Genomic DNA, 20,808 nt, shown 5'->3' with positions numbered 1-20,808 from the left:
AGAGTCCCCCTTCTCCAGACCGCTATCTCTATCACCAATCGACTTTCCAGCTCTTTACTTCACCTCTTCCCCCTTTCCCACTTTCACCCACTACCTTGTATTTCCTCCTCCCCTTTGCCCACCTTCTTACTCTGACTTCTTATCTTTTTCTCTCCAGTCCTGATGAAGGGTCTTGGTCCAAAACATTGGCTATACTCTTTTCCATAGATGCTGCCTGGCCTGCTGAATTCCTCCAACATTTTGTGTCTGTTGATTGGATTTCTAGCATCCGCAGATTTTCTTGTACGAGCACTGGCCTGTTCACCTGTACTCCTCACTCCTCTAGTCCATTTGATCAGATTTAGAATGCTCATGTTTAGATTTTTTTTGTTTTGTTGTAGGAAAGCTATCCCTTGAAGAGTTCATCCGAGGTGCAAAAAGTGATCCTTCCATCGTCCGCCTCCTTCAGTGTGATCCTAGTACTGCGGGTCAATATTAATTCAAAAGTGAAGAAAACGACAGTCGGTGTGGCTGTGTTTCGGCTTCCTGCCATTGTGTCATTGGCGACTCAGTCACATCTTCATGGCCAACATCTGACATTGTTCAGCCTATCTGTTTTTTTTTATAATTCTCAATTTGTAACTGGCTGTTTATTTAAATGCTGTCTGAAAATATATTACACAGCGTTTTTGGCTGTGTGAAGGCATTGTTACTATACTTATATCTACATTAATCAAAAAATCTTAACGTTCTTTTTTTAAATTGGAAATAGAAAGAGGCTTTAATTTTATTTCTGTTCATGAAGGCCTTGTGCCTCTTGGTTGCAGAGTTTAACAAGAACCAATATTTATGTATGTGGGAGATACATGTTCACCAATCAGTCAGTGATCTCTTTCTTTATATGGAAAAATTATCAATGATGTGAAAACAAGCATAAGTCAGTCAGGTGGATGTTTGTACCCTGTGAAAATGAATGATACTGATATTCACTGTATATTCATGTTAGTTAAAGCCAATGTGGTTAAAATTGAGAACTGATCTACTGAGATTCAATTCCTATAGAGTGTAAAGTTGATTATGGGAGTCCCCATGAATTAGTGTTGGAATTGCTGTCTGCAAAACAAATTGCAAGTCATAGTCTGACAAATATTTAGTTTAGGGGATACAAAGGAAAACGAGCAGAATTGCTTCTCATCCTATTTTATAGCACCCTCGCACGAGGTTGTCGGAAATTCACTGCCAGTGTTTTCATGTAACACTTCACTGCCTTTGAAACAAAATCTTCAACTTTGGCAGAGACAAGAAACAGGGCCGGTGGCAGCCACGGTTTATATATCTTGGTGTCTTTTTTTTCCCATCGACTGCTGCAAATGATGGCCCGGGAGTTGAGAACGACTGTTAGCCTTCAGATGAAAAGAACAAGAGATAATTGGACGGGGCACTTAGGTGCAATTCATTTGAAAGTTATGTCCTTTTATTAAATTACCTTGTAATTTATAGTTTAAATAATTAACAAAGTGAGTCAAATTTGGAAGTAGAGTTACAATAGTTGGAGCATAAGAGTACCAGTAGGTACTGGAGAGCTAAGTGTATCGAAACTGAGACACTACAGCACTGCCATTTGTGGGACGTCTAATTGGAATTGGACAAGCATATGTATCCAGGGTCCATTGCAATTATAGACATAAGAATTGATAATAGGAACACGAGTGTACAAGAAGTGCATGTTGACATTTTTAAAAAATACGTTTTCTGGAGCACTTGCAGGTCTGCAGGCCTTATTATAACAATTTAAATTGTAGTAAAATAATCACAAGTGTATCTTGGTTCTATAGAAATCTTTATTATTGTATCTTTTGAGTCTCATTTGCCAGGTGAAATTAAGCAGTTCACAATGTGTATAAAAGTTTAATTGCTAAACAGTCTGCTCACTGTTTCTCAAGAATCATTTATCTGCAGCACTGCTCTACCCCAGTAATAGCTGTATATCCATATGCTTATCTGAGAGCTTCTGTCACACCTGCCACGTACCACTCCCACCTTCTTCCCTAATTCTCTCATCGAAGGAGCCATTTGATCACAGCCAACTCTGAGCAGTCCCATTCCCCCACTTACTTCCCTGTAACCTGTTCTCTCTCACATGTCTTTCAACTCCCTGTGATTTTCCTACCACCAGGGACAATTTCCGGTTACCGGTTAGCCTGCAAGCATTTGGGATGTCAGAGGTAACCCACGTGGTCATGGGGAGACTGTAGAAACTTCACAAGCAGTGTTTAAGATCAGGATCCCTGGAGGTATGAGGCAAGCCACTGTAACACCACGTCAGTTCCTGCGTAATGGCCTTTTGGATTAAGACTCTTTCTGCCTCTATCATCCTATGAGTGAAAATCATTCTCCTCATTCATCTCTACAAATTGTTATAAGTTTTTCTCCTGGTTACTGAGCTCCCTGCTAAGAGGACCTACAGTGCCTCTCCACTCTAATGGGACACTCACTGGAAGCAGGTGGCTTTTTTTTGGATCAGCAGAGTGGGGATTGAGATATGCATTAATGGAACAGGGGAAAAATTTAAACGATGTCAATAGAGAAGAACTTTACATAATATCTAAAGTGGAAACTTTAGAATTTTTTCTGCTCACTATCTCCTTCATCAAATAGCATTAATGCTCAAGTTTTAAGTATATTGGATGAGTTGGTAATGTGGATTGCAAGATGTGGATTATGCAAGAGCTGTTGTTGATCCTTTAAAATCCATTCCAGCTGCGATGAGTAGCCAGCATATAGAGTCTTAGAGCACTACAGCACAGTGACATCTAGTTTGTGCTAAACGGTGATACAAAAATAGGCTGAGTAGTCGACAGTGAGGTGGAAAGATTTAAGCTGGAAAAACATGTTCTGCAGGAAAGTGGTAAATGGAATTTAATGCAGAAAAACGTGCAGTAGTAATATGTTTGGGAAGGTGCAACAGGGCAGGGAAATGCACAACTGGGAAGATACTGGTGCAACAGAAGGACTTTGGAGTTCATCTGTACTTATCCTTAAAGATAACAAACCAGCTTGATAAAGTGTTACAAAGGAAAATAGGCTGCTTTTCTTTATTAAGTGTAGAACATAAGAACAGATACCTTTTGCTAGAAATGTATACAGTGCTAGCTAGATGACAGTTTGAAAGGTGCACAGTGTTTTTAATTTTTTAAATTTTATTTAAGGAAACTGCATGGTAACAGACCCTTCTGGCCTAATAAATCCACACTGACCAATCACATTCATATGACCAATTAACCTATTATCCCACATGTCTTGGGGATGTAGGGGGAGAACTGGAGGAAATCCATGCAGTCACAGGGAAAATGTGCAAACGGCGGCAGGAATGGAACCTGGCGCTGTAATAACGTTACACTGACTGCTACATAACCATATAAGGATGTTGCTAGGAGTGGAAACATTTGACTATGTGGATAGATTAGATTGGTTGGGATTACTTCCCTTGAATAAGAGGACATCAAAGGGAGACTTAATTAAGTGTAACATTGAGAGATTTAAATATAGTAAATAGTTGGAACTTTTTCACTTGAAAAGTCAAAAAACTAAATGCCATAGACTTTAAATAATTGACAGAAGGGTTGGAGGAGTAAAGATAAAAATTTGTTTCCACCTAGATGAGGTGGTAGAGGCAGAAATCTACATCACACGTTGAAGCACCTTCAATTACTCCAAAAGACTGAGGTTTGTTAAAATACTGAAAGGCTTTTATTCACTGTACAATACGACCTCCACAGTGAGTGTCTGCCCCCGGACTGAGGGGGAGGGGCAAGGTGACACCTTTATACAGGACTCTGTGGGAGGAGCCACAGGGGCAGTCAGCAGAGGGGTGTGTCCAGACAGGTAACCGAGTTACAACATATATACATGGTTTACCACACACGTCAGAAGTACTTGGAAGTGAATTTGCTCAAATGCTGACAGGTGGAATTAGGAAGGGTAGCCATTTTCCATCTGGCCCAGATTGGTGGCCTCTTAAGTCATAGATCTGTTTAATTCCCTAATATTTGTAGCCTGAAAAAGAATAGATTTCTACCTTAACAAAAATGCAAGAACTTGTGGTAAGATGTGGAATGTGCAAAGAAAAAGTTGCTTCTTCCAGATTACAGTACTTAACCGATTTTCTAATGTTGGCTGCTCTTAATGACCCTGAATTATCCTTGCATTTAATTCTGATATTGATTACTGCTTCACTGTTTTCATGATAAAAATAGTATTGGGAATCCATACTTTCCTGGCAGCATCTATAAAGTTCAGCTCTTTCAAAAAGAGACAACCAGTCTTCTTAAGCTTTCCTGCATAACATCACCAATATCCAATTATGATGCTTAATTTGTGCTTCCTTCACAGAATGGCATCTACCACTCCGGTCCCAATGATTCATCCACTGATCCATTGTATCTTTGATGTATTAAATTCCTGCCAGTCTGGAATATATATTCTCAACAGGATATATATTTGATCTTTATTTTATTTACCTAGAGACCCATCCGGCCCAGTGAGCCCGCTTACACCCACGTAGCCAGATAACCTACTAACCTGTATGTCTTTTTGGAATGTGGGAGGAAACCCATACGGTCACAGAGGAAACGTACAAACTCCTTAGAGCCAGCGGTGGGATTGAACCTGGGTGGCAGGCGCTGTAATAGCATTATGCTAACCGCTACCCCTAGCACGCCACCCCAATGGAACTGATTGCAAACATAAGGTAGTCTGCAGATGCTGGAACCACTCAGCAGGTCAGCTAGCATCCATGGAAGAGACTAAACTGCCGACATTTCTGGCCAAGACTCTTCTTTAGGACTGAGAAGGAAAGGGGGGTGGGGAAGATGCCAGAATAAAAAGGTGCGGGGAGGGGAAAGAGGCTGGCTGGAAGGTGATAGGTGAAGCCAGGTGGTAAAGGGCTGGAGAAGAAAGAATCTGATAGCAGAGGCAAGTGAACCATGGGAGAAAGGGATCGAGGAGGGGACCGAACGGAAAGTAATATGCAGGTGAGAAGTAAAAAGAATGGGGAGTGGAGAATAGAAGGAAGGGGACTAATTATTTAATTATCATGAGACCATAAGAATGATTTTTAAAAAATTTCACCCTTAACTTTCTCTCTCATCAAGCAGTGGGGGGGGGGGTTGGTATCTAAGTGGACACCTTTAATTTGACACCACAAAATGTACAGTGGGCAGGAAATTCACCTTTGGTGCTATGTGTTTTCAGCCCTTGCTGGGGTTGCCAAGATTCGTCAATGCAGCAATTGGAACGCGTACTTAGGCACAGAGGCACGACTGTAGATCAGTGCCCCGGATAGCTGAACATCATTTCAGGAAGTGAACAAGCTTAGTTGCAAAGCTTGAAAATGCTTTATTTTTCTCTTCTGCCTCATGTACCGCTGCATGATGGGAAAGAAAGTTAGATATAAAATTAAAACAAAAAATAAGTTAATTCTTATCATGAACAAGGGACAATCTGGCTGCAGGTACTGGAAATCCAAGCAACACACACACAAAATGCTGGAGGAACTCGGCAGGCCAGGCAGCATCTATGGAAAAGAGTACAGTCGACCTTTCGGACCGAGAACCTTCATCAGGATAATTCTTATCGTCTCATGTGGACTAAATAAACTAAATATTTTTTTTATTATGAGGACTAATTATAAACTAAACAGAACAGCGCAGTAGCGTAGCGGTTAGTGCAATCGATTTACAGAGTTCGACATCCGCCACTGTAAAGAGTTTGTACAACACTTTCCCCGATAATGTGTTAATTTCCTCCTAGTTCTCCAATTTCCTTCCACATTCCAGAGACATACCGATTAGGATTAATGAATTGTCGGTATGCTATATTTTTGCCTGAAGCTTGGCGATACTTGCTGGATGCACCCTCGCTGATTTGATTTGACACGCTTCACTATATGTTTCGATGTATGTGACACATAAAGCAAGTTAATCTTTAAAAAGAAACAGTAGAGATCGTTGCTGCAGCTGCAGTAGCTGTTATTACATCGCTGAGACCGCATGCCGCTCTAGTTCAGAAGCATTTTGTCCTGGTACTTCATTTGCGCAGAAATTGGTGTTTAATTTCCATCCAACTCTCCTTTTGGCAATCTTAACTTAATCCTATCAAACCATCTCTTCATTCTTCGTGTTCTTTTTTTTAATGGTAAATTCATTTTACCGTTCATTTCAACTCAACTCTTTAATGGCAATTCTTACTGACCTTGAATAAGTTTGCTTTGAAATCCCTGTGGGAGGTAGTAACGAGGAAATAGATTGATGGTTCCTACTTGTGATCTATTGATGATCTGTCCCAGCCCGCTGTATTTTGACTGGTGAGTTATCAGTAATGGGTCCGGGCTTTTATTGTCCATGTTGCTCTTTATGCTTTTAATAATCTAAGGAGCAATGGAAAATGCCACTTTCTGAAGAAATCTTTAACTATCTATAATTCCTTGCATCACAGGTAGATATGGCTGTAGAGAGAGCTTTTAGCACATTGGTCTTCAAAAATCAAAGTATTGAGTCCAGGAGTTGGGATGTTATGTTGACGATATTGCTGAGGCTTAATTTGGAGTGTTGTGTGCAGTTCTGGTCAACTAGTATCTACAGGAAATACATGAATGAGATCGAAGGAGTACAGATTTGAGGACCCAAGTTACAGGGAAAGGTTGAGTAGTTTCGGACTTCATTCCCTGGGGCGTAGGAGAATGAGGGGAGATTTGATAGAGGCATACAAAGTTAAGAGGTGTGTAGATAGGCTAAAAGCAAGCAGGCTTTTTCAATTGAGTTGGGTGAGACTAGCACTAAAGAGTGAAAGGTGAAATATTTAAGGGGAACCTGACGGGAATCTTCTCAACGCAGACGATTGTGCGAGTGTGGAACGCCAGCATGCAGGTTCAATTACAACATCGAAGAGAAGTTTGGACAAGTACATGGATGGGAGGACTTTGGAGGGATATGGTCTGGGTGCAGATTGATGGGACTAAGCAGAATAACAGTTTGGCATGGACTAGATGGGCTGAAAGGCTATATCTGTGCTCTATGACTCTACTCTCCACTTGCTACTTATCAAAACTCTTCTTTCTGTTACATGATACAATCAAACATTTTAAGAAACTGAATTTGAAATTGAGGTTAGAGATTAGTTTTTGTGGGGAATATGTCAGTGTGCTCAACCCTTCCAAATATGATATTTCTGATATTTTAAATAATTTTAAACATGTTATACACAAAATGGTGTTCAGGTCAAAATGTGTTTGAAGCTTTTTGTTTTTATTTCAGATCTTCAGCTTCCACTCCTTTCACTAATCTACCTCATTTCAGCAATTAGATGATGCTATTTACTTAGCCTTTATCCACCATAGCTAAAATAATTCAGTAGATTATTTAAAGCTGAATTCATTATCACTTTGGCGACATTTCAAATTAAGATATAGGATTCAAATACTGGCCAAATTAAAATTAGCCTTGAAATCTCTCCAGTGAAGTAAAGCAGATAGGATTAATGTATTAATGTTTTTAACCTTGTTTGAATGTGCTAAGTATGTTCTCTGAACCTAATGATAATCCTGTGTGTGTGTGTGTGTGTATACAAGAAAATGTTAAAATACGTGCTGTGAAAAAAATGTCAATATATTTACAGTGTAGATGATTTTAGTAACTAAGAAGCAACTCCTATTCAGATACCCAACAATGTTCAATTAGTTTTACTGGTAGATCTTTCTGCATCCATGTCTGTATGGCAGGTTGTTTCAGTTCTTGGGATCATTTCTACTCACTGAACACTATCCTTTTCTACTACTCATTGTTATGGAGTCATAGAACAATACAGCATGGAAACAGGACCTTTGGCCCATCTAGTGCCTGCCGAACATAGAACAGTACAGCACAGTACAGGCCCTTTGGCCCTGGTATTGTGCCAACCTTTTAACTTACTTGAAGATCAATCTAACCCTTCCATACCACATAGCTGTCCATTTTTCTTTTATCCATGTGCTATTCTAAGAGTAGCTTCCTTGCAGTAGATTAAAGGATGCGATTTCTCACGATCACATTTTCTCCTTGTCAAGCTGTCATTACCGGGAATTTACCACGTGTTGCCACCATGACCCCAATTACAACAAAACCTTGCAAAAATGCTTTAAAAAAAGGAAGACACATAGAGCGAGAGGATAGGCGGAGACTTTTTTCCAGGGTGGAAATGGCTAATATCAGGGCATAATTTTAAGGTGATTTGAAGGAGCTGTAGGGGATGTCACAAGTAAGTTTTTTTTTAAACACAGAGACTGCTGAGTTTATGGAACACACTGCCGGGGTGATGACAGAGGGATACATTAGGGATATTTAAGAAAGTCTTAGATGGGTACATAGATTATAGAAAAATGTAAGGATATGTAGGAGTGGAGGATTAGATTGAGCTTAGAGTAGGTTAAAATGTCTAAAAGGACACGTACTGTTCTATGTTCTAAATTCCAACTGGTGTTAATGCTTTTAAAATTGCTTGTATTCTTTTCCTGTTATACTGAGTAGTTTTACCGAATGACCTTCTTTTTAAAAGGCGCATCAAACTGACATTACAGAAACAACTCTAATCGTTTTTAAACTACTTGTAGTGATGGACTTCATTCCAGTAGACTTTCTTTAAGGGGTGGCTAAGAACAAATTCCACTTGCTGTTTGTTTAGAAAACCATTGTTCCTTAAGATGAATCTCAAGACCATAACACGAGAAGCAAACACAAAATGAGCAATCAAACTATAAACACAAGGAAACCCAGAGTAACACACACAAAATGCTGACAGAACTCAGGAGGTCAGGCAGCATCTATGGAGAGGAACAAACAGTCAGCTGAGGATGTAGCTGCCAGTGGAGGAGTAAGGCTGGGCTGGAATCATGATGCAAGGTCCTGACCTGAAACGTTGACTATCACTTAGCCTGCACAGGTGCTGCCTGACTCACTGAGTTCCTCCGGCAGCACACACAAACACACACACACACACACACACACACACACACACACACACACACACACACACAAACACACACACACAAACACACACTCACACACAAACACACACACACACACAAACACACACACACACTCAAACACACACTCACACACAAACACACACTCACACACACACACACAAACACACACACACACACACACACACACACACACTCACACACACAAACACACACACACACTCACACACACAAACACACACACTCACACACACAAACACACACACACACACACTCACACACACAAACACACACACACACACACTCACACACAAACACTCACACACACAAACACACACAAACACACACTCACACACACACACACACACACACACGTCAACTGTTTATTCCTCTCCATAGACGCTGCCTTACCTGCTGGGTTCCTCCTGCATTTTATGTATGTTACTCTGAGTAATCAAACTTAATGGTCCTGTTAATAACAATTCTTCCATTTGGTAAATAGATTTGTGGCAATCAAACCAAAAGAAGTTCTGAGTGATCACATTTAAGATAAAACAATTTTGTGGAGATCCTTCAGCCCAACTCGTCTATGCTGACCCATGTGCCCACATTAGTTAGTCCACTTGCTTCCATTTGGAAACCTGGTCTTGCTTCAGAAACTGGTTTCTCAGTAGGCTCAGTTAAACTGGTTTTGAATTTCAGCTTCACGTTTCATTAGCTCAGTCAATTCAGGAAATGAAATTTTCACATTGATACTAATCTAATTTACACTGTGTACCCAGGTAATATACTGGTAAAAAATTCAACAAAATCATTCCTGTGCACTGGTAGGAAGAAACGCATCGATAGGAGCACTCATTTAACCCTTTATTATCTGAAGCCAAATAAATGGTTTTAGGAGAAACGACTATTCATAATTGGAAATGTCTAACAGGCCACAAAGATTATTTTTCCAATATTAGCATGTTTAGCAACTGAGCCTTCTCTTCCTTTGTTATGTTTTTTTTGCCTCTACAAATAGACATATGGATTCCAATTCATGTTTGGTTGCCATTCTCTGTATGTTGCATGCTTTGTGCCATTTAAATCTGATTGTTTCCTTGTGGATGTTGTAAGGAGGGCAGCTTAGTTTGTGATAACTGAGTCCATAATTTTTTAGCAGATAGGTACTAGTAATACTTTATGGTGTCAAGTGTGTTTAAGCTGTGATTATTGTTTTTTAATGCATTTTAATTTAATTTTTTGTGCATTTTGCAGTTAAGCATTCTACTTTTTGATGTTGTGAAAACTATTGAAAGAAAAACCTCTTCACAAAATAAGCATTTGTAAAAGAAAAAAAATGTTCTATTTGATTAAAATGTTGGAGAAGAAAAGACATTGAGTGGCATATGGTGTGATTCTTCGTTAAACTGAGATATGTGGATAAAGAGTCGTGATAAAGGGTCTCGGTCCAAAATGTCGATTGTTTACTCTTTTCTGTAGACGCTGCCTGACCTGCTGAGTTCCTCCAGCATTTTGCGTGTGTTGCTTGGCTAAAGCAAGTGCAAGGTCATTCACTGAAAAAAATGAAGAACCAATACTTTTCTATGTACCAGGCTTATCCTCGATATGGTGAGCAGTTTTGGGCCCCTTATCTAAGAAATGATATGCCGGCAATGGAGAGGGTCCAAAGGAGGTTCACGAGGTTGATCCCAGGAATGAAAAGGTTCACGTATGACCAGTGTTTGATGGCTCTGGGCCTGTACTCGCTGGAGTTTAGAAGAACTGTTGGGGTGGGGGGAGGTGGAGGAGGTGGGATTTCATTGAAACTTATTCATATATAACCATCTAACAATTACAGCATGGAAACAGGCCATCTCAGCCCTTCTAGTCCGTGCCGAACTCTTACTCTCACCTAGTCCCACCGACCTGCACTCAGCCCATAACCCTCCATTCCTTTCCTGTCCATATAGCTGTCCAATTTAACTTTAAATGACAACATCGAACCTGCCTCAACCACTTCTGCTGGAAACTCGTTCCACACAGCTACCACTCTCTGAGTAAAGAAGTTCCCCCTCATGTTACCCCTAAACTTTTGCCCTTTAACTCTCAACTATTAGGAAATAGTCTCCTCTATTTCCTGAGGAGACTGAGGCCCTTTAACATCTGCCGGACGATGCTGAGGATATTCTAGAGTCTGTGGTGGCCAGTGCTATCATGTTTGCTGTTGTGTGCTGGGGCAGCAGGCTAAGGGTAGCAGACACCAACAGAATCAACAAACTCATTTATAAGGCCAGTGATGTTGTGGGGATGGAATTGGACTCTCTGATGGTGGTGTCTGAAAAGAGGATGCTGTCCAAGTTGCATGCCATCTTGGTCAATGTCTCCCATCCACTACATAATGTACTGGGTGGGCACAGGATTACATTCAGCCAGAGACTCACTCCACCGAGATGCAGCACAGAGCGTCATAGGAAGTCATTCCTGCCTGTGGCCATCAAACTTTACAACTCCTCCCTTGGAGGGTCAGACACCCTGAGCCAATAGGCTGGTCCTGGATTTATTTCATAATTTACTGGCATAAATTACATATCACTATTTAACTATTTATGGTTCTATTACTATTTATTATTTATGGTGCAACTGTAACGAAAACCAGTTTCCCCCGGGATCAATAAAGTATGACTATGACTATAACTCATGTCCTCTTGTTTGAATCTCCCCCACTCTCAATGGAAAAAGCCTATCCACATTAACTCTATCTATCCCCCTCATAATTTTAAACACCTCTATCAAGTCTCCCCTCAACCTTCTACGTTCCAAAGAATAAAGACCCAACTTGTTCAACCTTTCTCTGTAACTTAGGTGATGAAACCCAGGTAACATACTAGTAAATCTTCTCTGTACTCTCTCTATTTTGTTGACATCTTTCCTATAATTCGGTGACCAAAACTGTACACAATACTCCAAATTTGGCCTCACCAATGCCTTGTACAATTTCAACATTACATCCCAACTCCTGTACTCAATGCTCTGATTTATAAAGGCCAGCATACCAAAAGCTTTCTCCACCACCCTATCCACATGAGATTCCACCTTCAGGGAACTATGCACCATTATTCCTAGATCCCTCTGTTCTACTGCATTCTTCAATGCCCTACCATTTATCATGTATGTCCTATTTTGATTAGTCCTACCAAAATGTAGCACCTCACATTTATCTGCATTAAACTCCACCTGCCATCTTTCAGCCCGCTCTTCTAACTGGCCTAAATCTCTCTGCAAGCTTTGAAAACCTACTTCATTATCCACAACTCCACCTATCTTAGTATCATTTGCATACTTACTCATTCAATTTACTACCCCATCATCCAGATCATTAATATATATGACAAACAACATTGGACCCAGTACAGATCCCTGAGGCACACCACTAATCACCGGCCTCCAATCTGACAAACAGTTATCCACCACCACTCTCTGGCGTCTCCCATCCAGTCACTGCTGAATCCATTTTACTACTTCAATATTAATACCAACGATTGAACCTTCCTAGCCAACCTTCCATGTGGGACCATGTCAAAGGCTTTACTGAAGTCCATATAGACAACATCCACTGCTTTACCCTCGTCAACTTTCCTAGTAACCTCTTCAAAAAATTCAATAAGATTTGTCAAACATGACCTTCCACGCACAAATCCATGTTGACTGTTCCTAATCAGACCCTGTCTATCCAGATAATTATATATACCATCTCTAAGAATACTTTCCATCTATTTACTCACCACTGACATCAAACTCACAGGCCGATAATTGCTAGGTGTAGTTATAGAACCCTTTTTAAACAATGGAACAACATGATCAATACGCCAATCCTCCACCACCATCCCCGTTTTTAATGACATTTGAAATATTTCTGTCAGAGCCCCTGTTATTTCCGCACTAACTTCCCTCAAGGTCCGAGGGAATATCCTGTCAGGACCCGGAGACTTATCCACCTGTATATTCCTTAAAAGTTCCAGTACTTCCTCTTCTTTAATCATCATAGCTTCCATAACTCCCTTACCTGTTTCCCTTATCTTACACAATTCAATATCCTTCTCCTTAGTGAAAAGAAATTGTTCAGGATCTCCCCCATCTCTTTAGTTCCACACATAGCTGTCCACTCTGATTCTCTAAGGGACCAATTTTATCCCTCACTATCGCCTTGCTATTAATAAAATGATAGAAACCCTTGGGATTTATTTTCACCTTACTTGCCAAAGCAACCTCATATCTTCTTTTAGCTTTTCTAATTTCTTTCTTAAGATTCTTTTTACATTCTTTAAATTCCTCTAGCACCTCATTTACTACATGCTGCCTATATTTATTGTAGATATCTCTCTTTTTCCGAACCAAGTTTCCAATATCCCTTGAAAACCATGGCTCTCTCAAACTTTTAACCTTTCCTTTCAACCTAACAGGTACATAAAGATTCTGTACTCTCAAAATTTCACCTTTGAAATGCCCAGATGGAGTGGATGTGGAGAGGTTGTTTCCTATAGTGGGAGAGTCTAGAATCAGAGGGCACAGCCTCAGAATACAAGGATGTCCCTTTCAGTAATCTTAAGGAAAGAATTTCTTTAGCCTGAGGGTGGTGAATCTATGGAATTCATTGCCACAGACGGTTGTGGAGTCCAAGTCATTGAGTATACTTAAAGCAGAGTTCTTGACTAGTAAGGGCATCAAAGGTTGCAAAGAGAAGGCAGGAGAATGGGTTTAAGAGGGTCCCACAGTAGCGTAGCGGTTAGCTCGGCTGAGATTGGAGTTCAATTCCAGCACTGTCTGTAAGAATTCTCTGTACACCCTTCCAGTGGAATGTGCGAGTCTTCCCCGGGTGCTGCAGTTTCCTGCCACAGTCTAAAGATGTACCAGACAGGTTAATTGCTCATTGTAACTTGTCCCGTGAATAAGTTAGGGTCAATCGAGACTGTTGGAGTTTGATGGGGTGGTGTGGTTCAAAGCCCCTGAAGGGAATGCACTGCGCTGTGTCGCTAAGTAAATAAATAAAGGAGCCATAAATGGATTGGTGACCTCATTATAGAAAGGATGTTGAAGCTTTAGAAAGGATCCTTTAGTACAGAGGAGGTTTATCAGGTCGCTGCCTGCATTAGAGAGGATATCTTATGAATACAGGTTGAGTGAGCAAGGGCTTTTTTCTTTGGATAGAAGAAGGGGGAGGGGTGACGATACAGGTGTACACGATTGTATGAGGTACAGATCGAGTGAGTAGCTAAGTACATTTTCCCAGGGTAGAAATGGCTACTACAAGAGAGCATAATTTTGAAGTGGTTGGAGGAAAGTGTAGGAGAGATGTCAGGGTAAGTTTTTTTACACAGGGAGTGGTGGTAGAGGCAGATACATTGGGGGCATTTAAGAGACTTTCAAATGATAGAAAAATGGAGGGTTATGTGGGATGGAAGGGTTAGATTGAGTAGGTTAAAAGTTAGTATTTTATTATTCTGGGGAATTCAGTGACCTCTCCTGCCCTCTCTTAACCATTTTTCAATATCCATACTTTTCCCATCAGAATAGCTCCCTCTTTCCTCAATTCTGGCACCAATAGCCCACAAATTCAAACCCACTTCTCCCACATGAATCCTTGAGCCCAAAACACCGACTGTACTCTTTTCCATAGCTGCCTGGCCTGCGAAGTTCCTCCAGCATTTTGTGTCTGTAACTCTCTAATCTTATTGACCCTGTGCCAATTTGCATGTGGTTCAGGAAGCGACCCAAAGCTTGTTGGCTTTTTGGATCTATGTTTTAATTTAGTCCCTCTGCCACCCCAGCAACACACTCCAGGTTCCCACCACTCCCTGTAAACATAAAGTAAACTTGCCCCATACATCTCTTTTGAACTCAACCATTCCATCCTTAAACACGCGATCTAGTATTAGAAATTTCACTGTAGGAAAAGATACCGCTGTCTACTCTTTATGCCTCCCATAATCCTACAGACTTCTATCAGGTCTCCCATCAGCATCTGCTGCTCCAGAGAAAACAACTCACATTTGTCCAACATCTCCTTCCTAGCACATGACCTTTTAATCCCAGTAAACCTCTGCTGTGTTGTCTCCCACACCTCCATATCAGGCAACCAGAGTTGAATACAGTACTCCAGATGAGGCCTAACCAGAGCTTCATTAAGCTGCAGCATAGTTTCCTGCAGCAAAGTGTTGGCGCATGGCCAAGTAGTTAAGGCGTTTGTCTAGTAAAATGAAGGTCGCTAGTTCGAGCCTTGGCTGAGGCAGCGTGTTGTGTCCTTGAGCAAGGCACTTAACCACACATCGCTCTGTGACGACACCGGTGTCAAGCTGTATGGGTCCTAATGCCCTTCCCTTGGACAACATTGGTGGCGTGGAGAGCGGAGACTTGCAGCATGGGCAACTACTGGTCTTCTATACAACCTTGCTCAGGCCTGTGCCCTGGAAACTTTCTAAGGCGCAAATCCATGGTCTCATAAGACTAACAGGATGCCTATATGTTTCCTGAACTCAATGCCTCAACCAACAAAGGCAAACATGCAATATGCCTTCCTTCCACCATATCAACCTTTGCAGCCACTTTCAAGAAGTCCAAGTTGAGTGTGAAATCCCAGGAAGTCAGCAGTTTCTGAGATACTCAAACCATCCCATCTCAAACAATCACTCCACAGTAAAGGCCACTTAGATCACATTCCTTCCCCATTCTGATGTTTGCTCTGAAAAACAACTGAACGCCTCAACCATGTCTGCATGATTTTATGAATTGAATTGCTGCCGCATGATTGGTTGATTAGATATTTGCATTGAGGAGCAGGTGTACAGGTGAACCTAATAAAGTGGCCACTGAGTATATTTATAGTAGTCACAGACATAGTCATACTTTATTGATCCCGTGGGAAATTGGTTTTTGTTACAGTTGCACCATAATTAAATAGTAATAAAACCATAAATAGTTAAATAGTAATATGTAAATATGTAAATTATGCCAGGAAATAAGTCCGTGACCAGCCTATTAGGTCAGGGTGTCTGACCCTCCAAGGGAGGAGTTGTAAAGTTTGATGGCCACAGGCAGGAATGACTTCCTATGACGATCTGTGTTGCATCTTGGTGGAATGAGTCTCTGGCTGAATGTACTCCTGTGCCCAACCAGTACATTATGTAGTGGATGGGAGACATTGTCCAAGATGGCATGCAACTTGGACAGCATCCTCTTTTCAGACACCACCGTCAGAGAGTCCAGTTCCATCCCCACAACATCACTGGCCTCACGAATGAGTTTGTTGATTCTGTTGGTGTCTGCTACCCTCAATCTGCTGCCCCAGCACACAACAGCAAACATGATTGCACTGGCCACCACAGACTCTTACTGTATACTAGCATACAGTGGATTCCAGTTAAATATGGTTCCAATTTCGTAAATTTTTTGGTTTGAATAAATTTATATTATCAAGCCCTATTATATCTAATTTTTTTTCAACCCTCTGTTATGGATCAAGCCTTTTTGATATGGAAAATGAAGGGTATAACATGTTTCCGTGATTTATTTTTGAATAACTGTTTCATGTCTTTTGAACAGTTGTCTAACAAATATAACTTGCCCAAATCCCATTTTTAAAGATATTTACAAATAAGAAACTTTTAAAATACCACGCTACCTACCTTTCCAATTTCATACTCAACTGATATCATGGAAAAAATTTTAGGTTTAAATCCTTATCAGAAGGGATTAATAGCAACTATTTATGATATAATTATGAAAATACAGCCAAGTATATCTGATAAAATTAAAAATGAATGGGAAAGGGAAATTCAACTTCACTTACCTATAGAGAAATGGAGAAAAATTTTCAATTAGTTAGCTCTGCCTCTATATGCGCTAAACATATGCTGATACAATTTAAAGTAGTGCAAAGGGCCTACATTTCTAAAGATAAACTAGCTCGTTTTTACTCCCATATAAATCCTATTTGTGATAGATGTCACTCTGAGGTGGCTTCTTTGACTCATATGTTCTGGTCCTGCCCTCTTTTGGAAAAATTTTAGAAAGGTATTTTTGATATTATTTCAACAGTTTTGCGTTTTGATTTACAACCCCATCCTATTATGGCAATCTTTGGTTTGCCAATGATGGAACATAGGTCTTTATCTTCTTCAGCTGAATTGGAAAGAGACCAATCCCCCTACTACATTTCAATGGTTTTCCCATACTATATCATGTTTAAATTGATAAAAAAATCAGAAGTGTCATTTTTGATCCTTCAGTTAAATTTGAAGAGACTTGGAAGCCATTTATTCAACATTTTCATATGATGTAGTTTGACCTTTTCCGAATCCTTTTTATTAACTTAGAATATATGATTAGAGGAGCGGAGTTGACGACATTAATGAATGTATTCGATATAATATATTGGTTCAGCCTTGTTTTGTTCTTAGGATTTTTTTTGGGCCTAGTAATTTAGTAAACGAAAGTAAAAAAAAAATTAAAGATTTCCTCGCTATCCACTACACCCCCAATCTTGGTCTCATCTGCAATTTTGCTGATCCAGTTAACCACATTATCTAATTTTTACTTATTTGGACCAAATTTCTTTACATACTATTTACTTTCCTGAGACTGTAATTTGGTCACATCGTAAGGAATCATTAATAAATGTTCTAATAATCTTTAAAAAAAAGACAGCTGAGTAATAAATTATGTATTTAAGTGAAATCGAGAACAAATTAGCACACTAATACTTCTACAGTATTATAAAACTGTGTATTACATCCTAATAATTATCAGTAGAGGCATTCATCCAGTGTACACAGTGTTCTTTTGATTGATTGTAAATGAACAAAATCAGTGCAGATACCTTGTGCAGATAATGAACTGCATTCATGCAATGCTTTTGACGAATGCATCCTCCAAATCTTCATTTTCATTGTAAAATTCAAGATGATTATCAATTAACATCAAATTCTTCATAGTTTCTAACTTTCTGAAGTAGTGAAATCATTTCATTTCGACTCCCGGCTGTTTCTTGCATCTCCAAGCCTGAATGCTTGAAACCACAGTGAGCAAAACGGTTCTGAATTGTCTTACTGCTTATTTCTCACCAACTATCAGTGACAAAAATCACTGCTTTTTGAATACAAACACACACAACTGGCACAGTTTAAAAACTATTCTCTCCAAGCACAGTGTAGAGTCTAATGGCCATACATGTGCATGCGACTGATACTAGTTAGAAACTGTTCGGCAACAGTTTCCTGTTCCAATTAGCAGCATAGTGTCCTAAATAAACAAATGGAATCCTGGCTATTTTCTTGATTAGCTTTTGTTCTTTAAGGGTCGCCCCAAAAAGCAGCTGCCCCAATTACCCAATGGCCCAATTAACCGGAATCCATCGTATTTTAGGTATGGCGCCATATTGCTGCTGCAAAACAACAACGTTCACGACATTCATCAGTGATAATAAACATGATTCTGATTCCAATTCACTGAAATATCCAAACCATTTGGGTGTGTTGGTGCTTTATAATACCTCATATTAAAAATAAACAAGCCATTAAAAGTTTGTAGTGAGAGGCAATACTTAGACAACTTCATTAAAGCAATCTGAGAGGAAGGAAACGAAAAATATATGCTTCATGTGGAGAAAAACAGCAAACAAAATACAGTTCATTGCAAGCCAAAACTCTTGGGATAGGGAGCGAAGACAGGAAAGGAGAAGGGGTACAGGAAGGGCAAAGGGAGGAATGAGATGATGGAAGGAGGTAGGGGTTAAAATAAAGAATGACGAGAGAGGAGAGAGAGGAAGAAAATAGGCCATGCTCCCTTCTCGCTCCTGCCATCGGAAGGAGGTGCAGGAGCCTTTGCTCCCACACCAACAGGTTCGGGAACAATGATTACCCTTCAAACATTAGGCTCCTGAACCAGTGTGGATAACTTCACTTACCTCGTCACTGCATTGATTTCACAACCTATGGACTCAAAGTTGCAAGACCTTGGCCTCCTTGTGCAATTGGATTCTCAGTTTCCTCACTTACAAACCCCAGTCAGTTCAGATTAGCAACAACATCTCCTCCACAATCTCCATCAGTACAGGTGAACTACAAGGCTGTTTGCTTAGATCCCTGCTCTACTCGCTTTACACTTATAACTGCAAGGCTAAGCACAGCTCCAATCCCATATTCAAGTTTGCTGATATCACCACTTTCATAAGCCAAATTAAAGGTGGTGATGAGTCAGCATAGGAGGGGCAATGAAAATCTGGCTGATTGGTGCCACAACAACAACCTCTTCCTTAATGTCAGCAAGACCAAGGAACTGACTATTGACTTCAGGAGGAGGAAACTGGAGGTCCCTGAGCCAGTTTTCATCAGAGGATCAGAAGTGGAGAAGGTCAGCAACTTCAAATTCCTTGGTGTTATCATTCCATGTCCTGGTCCCAGCATGTAACTGCAATTGCAAAGAAAACACGGCAGTGAGTCTACTTCCTTAGAAGTTTGCAAAGATTCAGCATGGCCTAAAACTTTGACAAACTATGGTGCAGAGTATATTGATTGGCTGCATCACAGCTTGGTATGGAAACATCAATGCCCTGAACAGAAAACCCTACAAAAAAAAAGTAGTGGATTCAGTCCACTCCATCATGGGTGAAGCTCTCCCCGTCATTGAGCCCATCTACAGTATATGGAGTGTTATCGCAGGAAAGCAGCATCCATCAAGAGGGACTGCCACCACTCAGATCATGCTCTCTTCTTGTTGCTGCCATCAGAACGGTGGTATAGGAGCCTCAGGACTCATACCACCAGGCTCAGGAACAAGTTATTACCCTTCATCCATTAGGCTCTTGAACCAGAGGGGATAACCTTACTCAACCTCACTTGTCCCGTCATTGAACCGTTCCCACAACTGATAGACTCACTTTCAGGGACTCTTCATCTCATGTTCTCAATAATTTTGCTTACTTATTTTATTAATATTATTTATTTATTTTTTCTTCTTTCTTCTTGGATTTTTGCATTTATTATTTTTTTTTAGTGGTTGTCAGCCCTGTTGGTGCGGTTTTTCATTGGTTCTATTATGGATATTGGATTATGGATTTATTGAGTATGCCCGCAAGAAAATGAATCTCAGGGTTGTGTATGGTGACATATGTTGTTACCCCTTAGTAATGATGATTAGAGAGGTAAATCTGTATTTACTGACAATTACTTTCATTGGCTCAGTTCACAAGAATTAACACAACCTAATACCGGTGTGCACACCTACTAATGTTTTCCAGACCCTCCACGAACAGTCAAAGAATAGAAAAGGTAATACCTGAAAAAGGAGACAATGCTGGCCAAGTGTTCCTCGTGGTCCCGCTCCGACCTGAACATGTGCATGGGGTTCTTCACATCCGCAACGGTTGGTCTCTGGAGAGGTGTTGCTGCTTTGCATTCGAAGCCTCCGCTTTTATATTCTTCTCTTACCAGTTCAAATTCCACATTGTCTCATTGGCTGTGGGTCATCTGAGTGATCTATATCACCCTCTTATTGGCTCTAGTCCAAGCCAGCATCCATCTATTGCCCTTTTCCACAAGTCACAACCGGTAATTTATGGCTCCTTGCTCTAAATCAGTGACCAAACCAGTAACCAGCTCAACTCAATTCAGGGCAGACACAGACCCCATCATTCACAAATCTGTGAGTTCTATCATACCAAAAGCTTCTAGTTTGGAAATTATCTCTAGTCCAGCAGATTTTCTGGAGCATCATTGCCTCTACTTTAAAACACTGATTCAGTCAAGCAAAACCTGTTCATAAAATGGAGTATGCAAAAC

General features: G+C 40.4%; 1 protein-coding gene across 3 annotated transcripts in view; it reads left to right on the top strand.

Annotated features, from left to right (window-relative positions):
• Positions 1-10,457, top strand: part of LOC134350350 (neurocalcin-delta) — a 335,975-nt gene extending 325,518 nt beyond the window's left edge. For all 3 annotated transcript variants that reach the window (XM_063055432.1, XM_063055423.1, XM_063055442.1), the window contains exon 6: positions 381-10,457. In XM_063055432.1, coding sequence (XP_062911502.1) covers positions 381-478 — 98 coding nt within the window. In that variant the 3' untranslated portion in view covers positions 479-10,457. The remainder of the gene's footprint in view (positions 1-380) is intronic.
• Positions 10,458-20,808: the final 10,351 nt, after the last annotated feature.

Source organism: Mobula hypostoma, chromosome 1 (genome assembly GCF_963921235.1).
Source record: "Mobula hypostoma chromosome 1, sMobHyp1.1, whole genome shotgun sequence".
In the NCBI taxonomy this organism is placed as follows: domain Eukaryota; kingdom Metazoa; phylum Chordata; class Chondrichthyes; order Myliobatiformes; family Myliobatidae; genus Mobula; species Mobula hypostoma.
The sequence above is the reverse complement of the archived record's forward strand: the minus strand, read 5'-3'. Positions and strand labels throughout refer to the sequence as shown.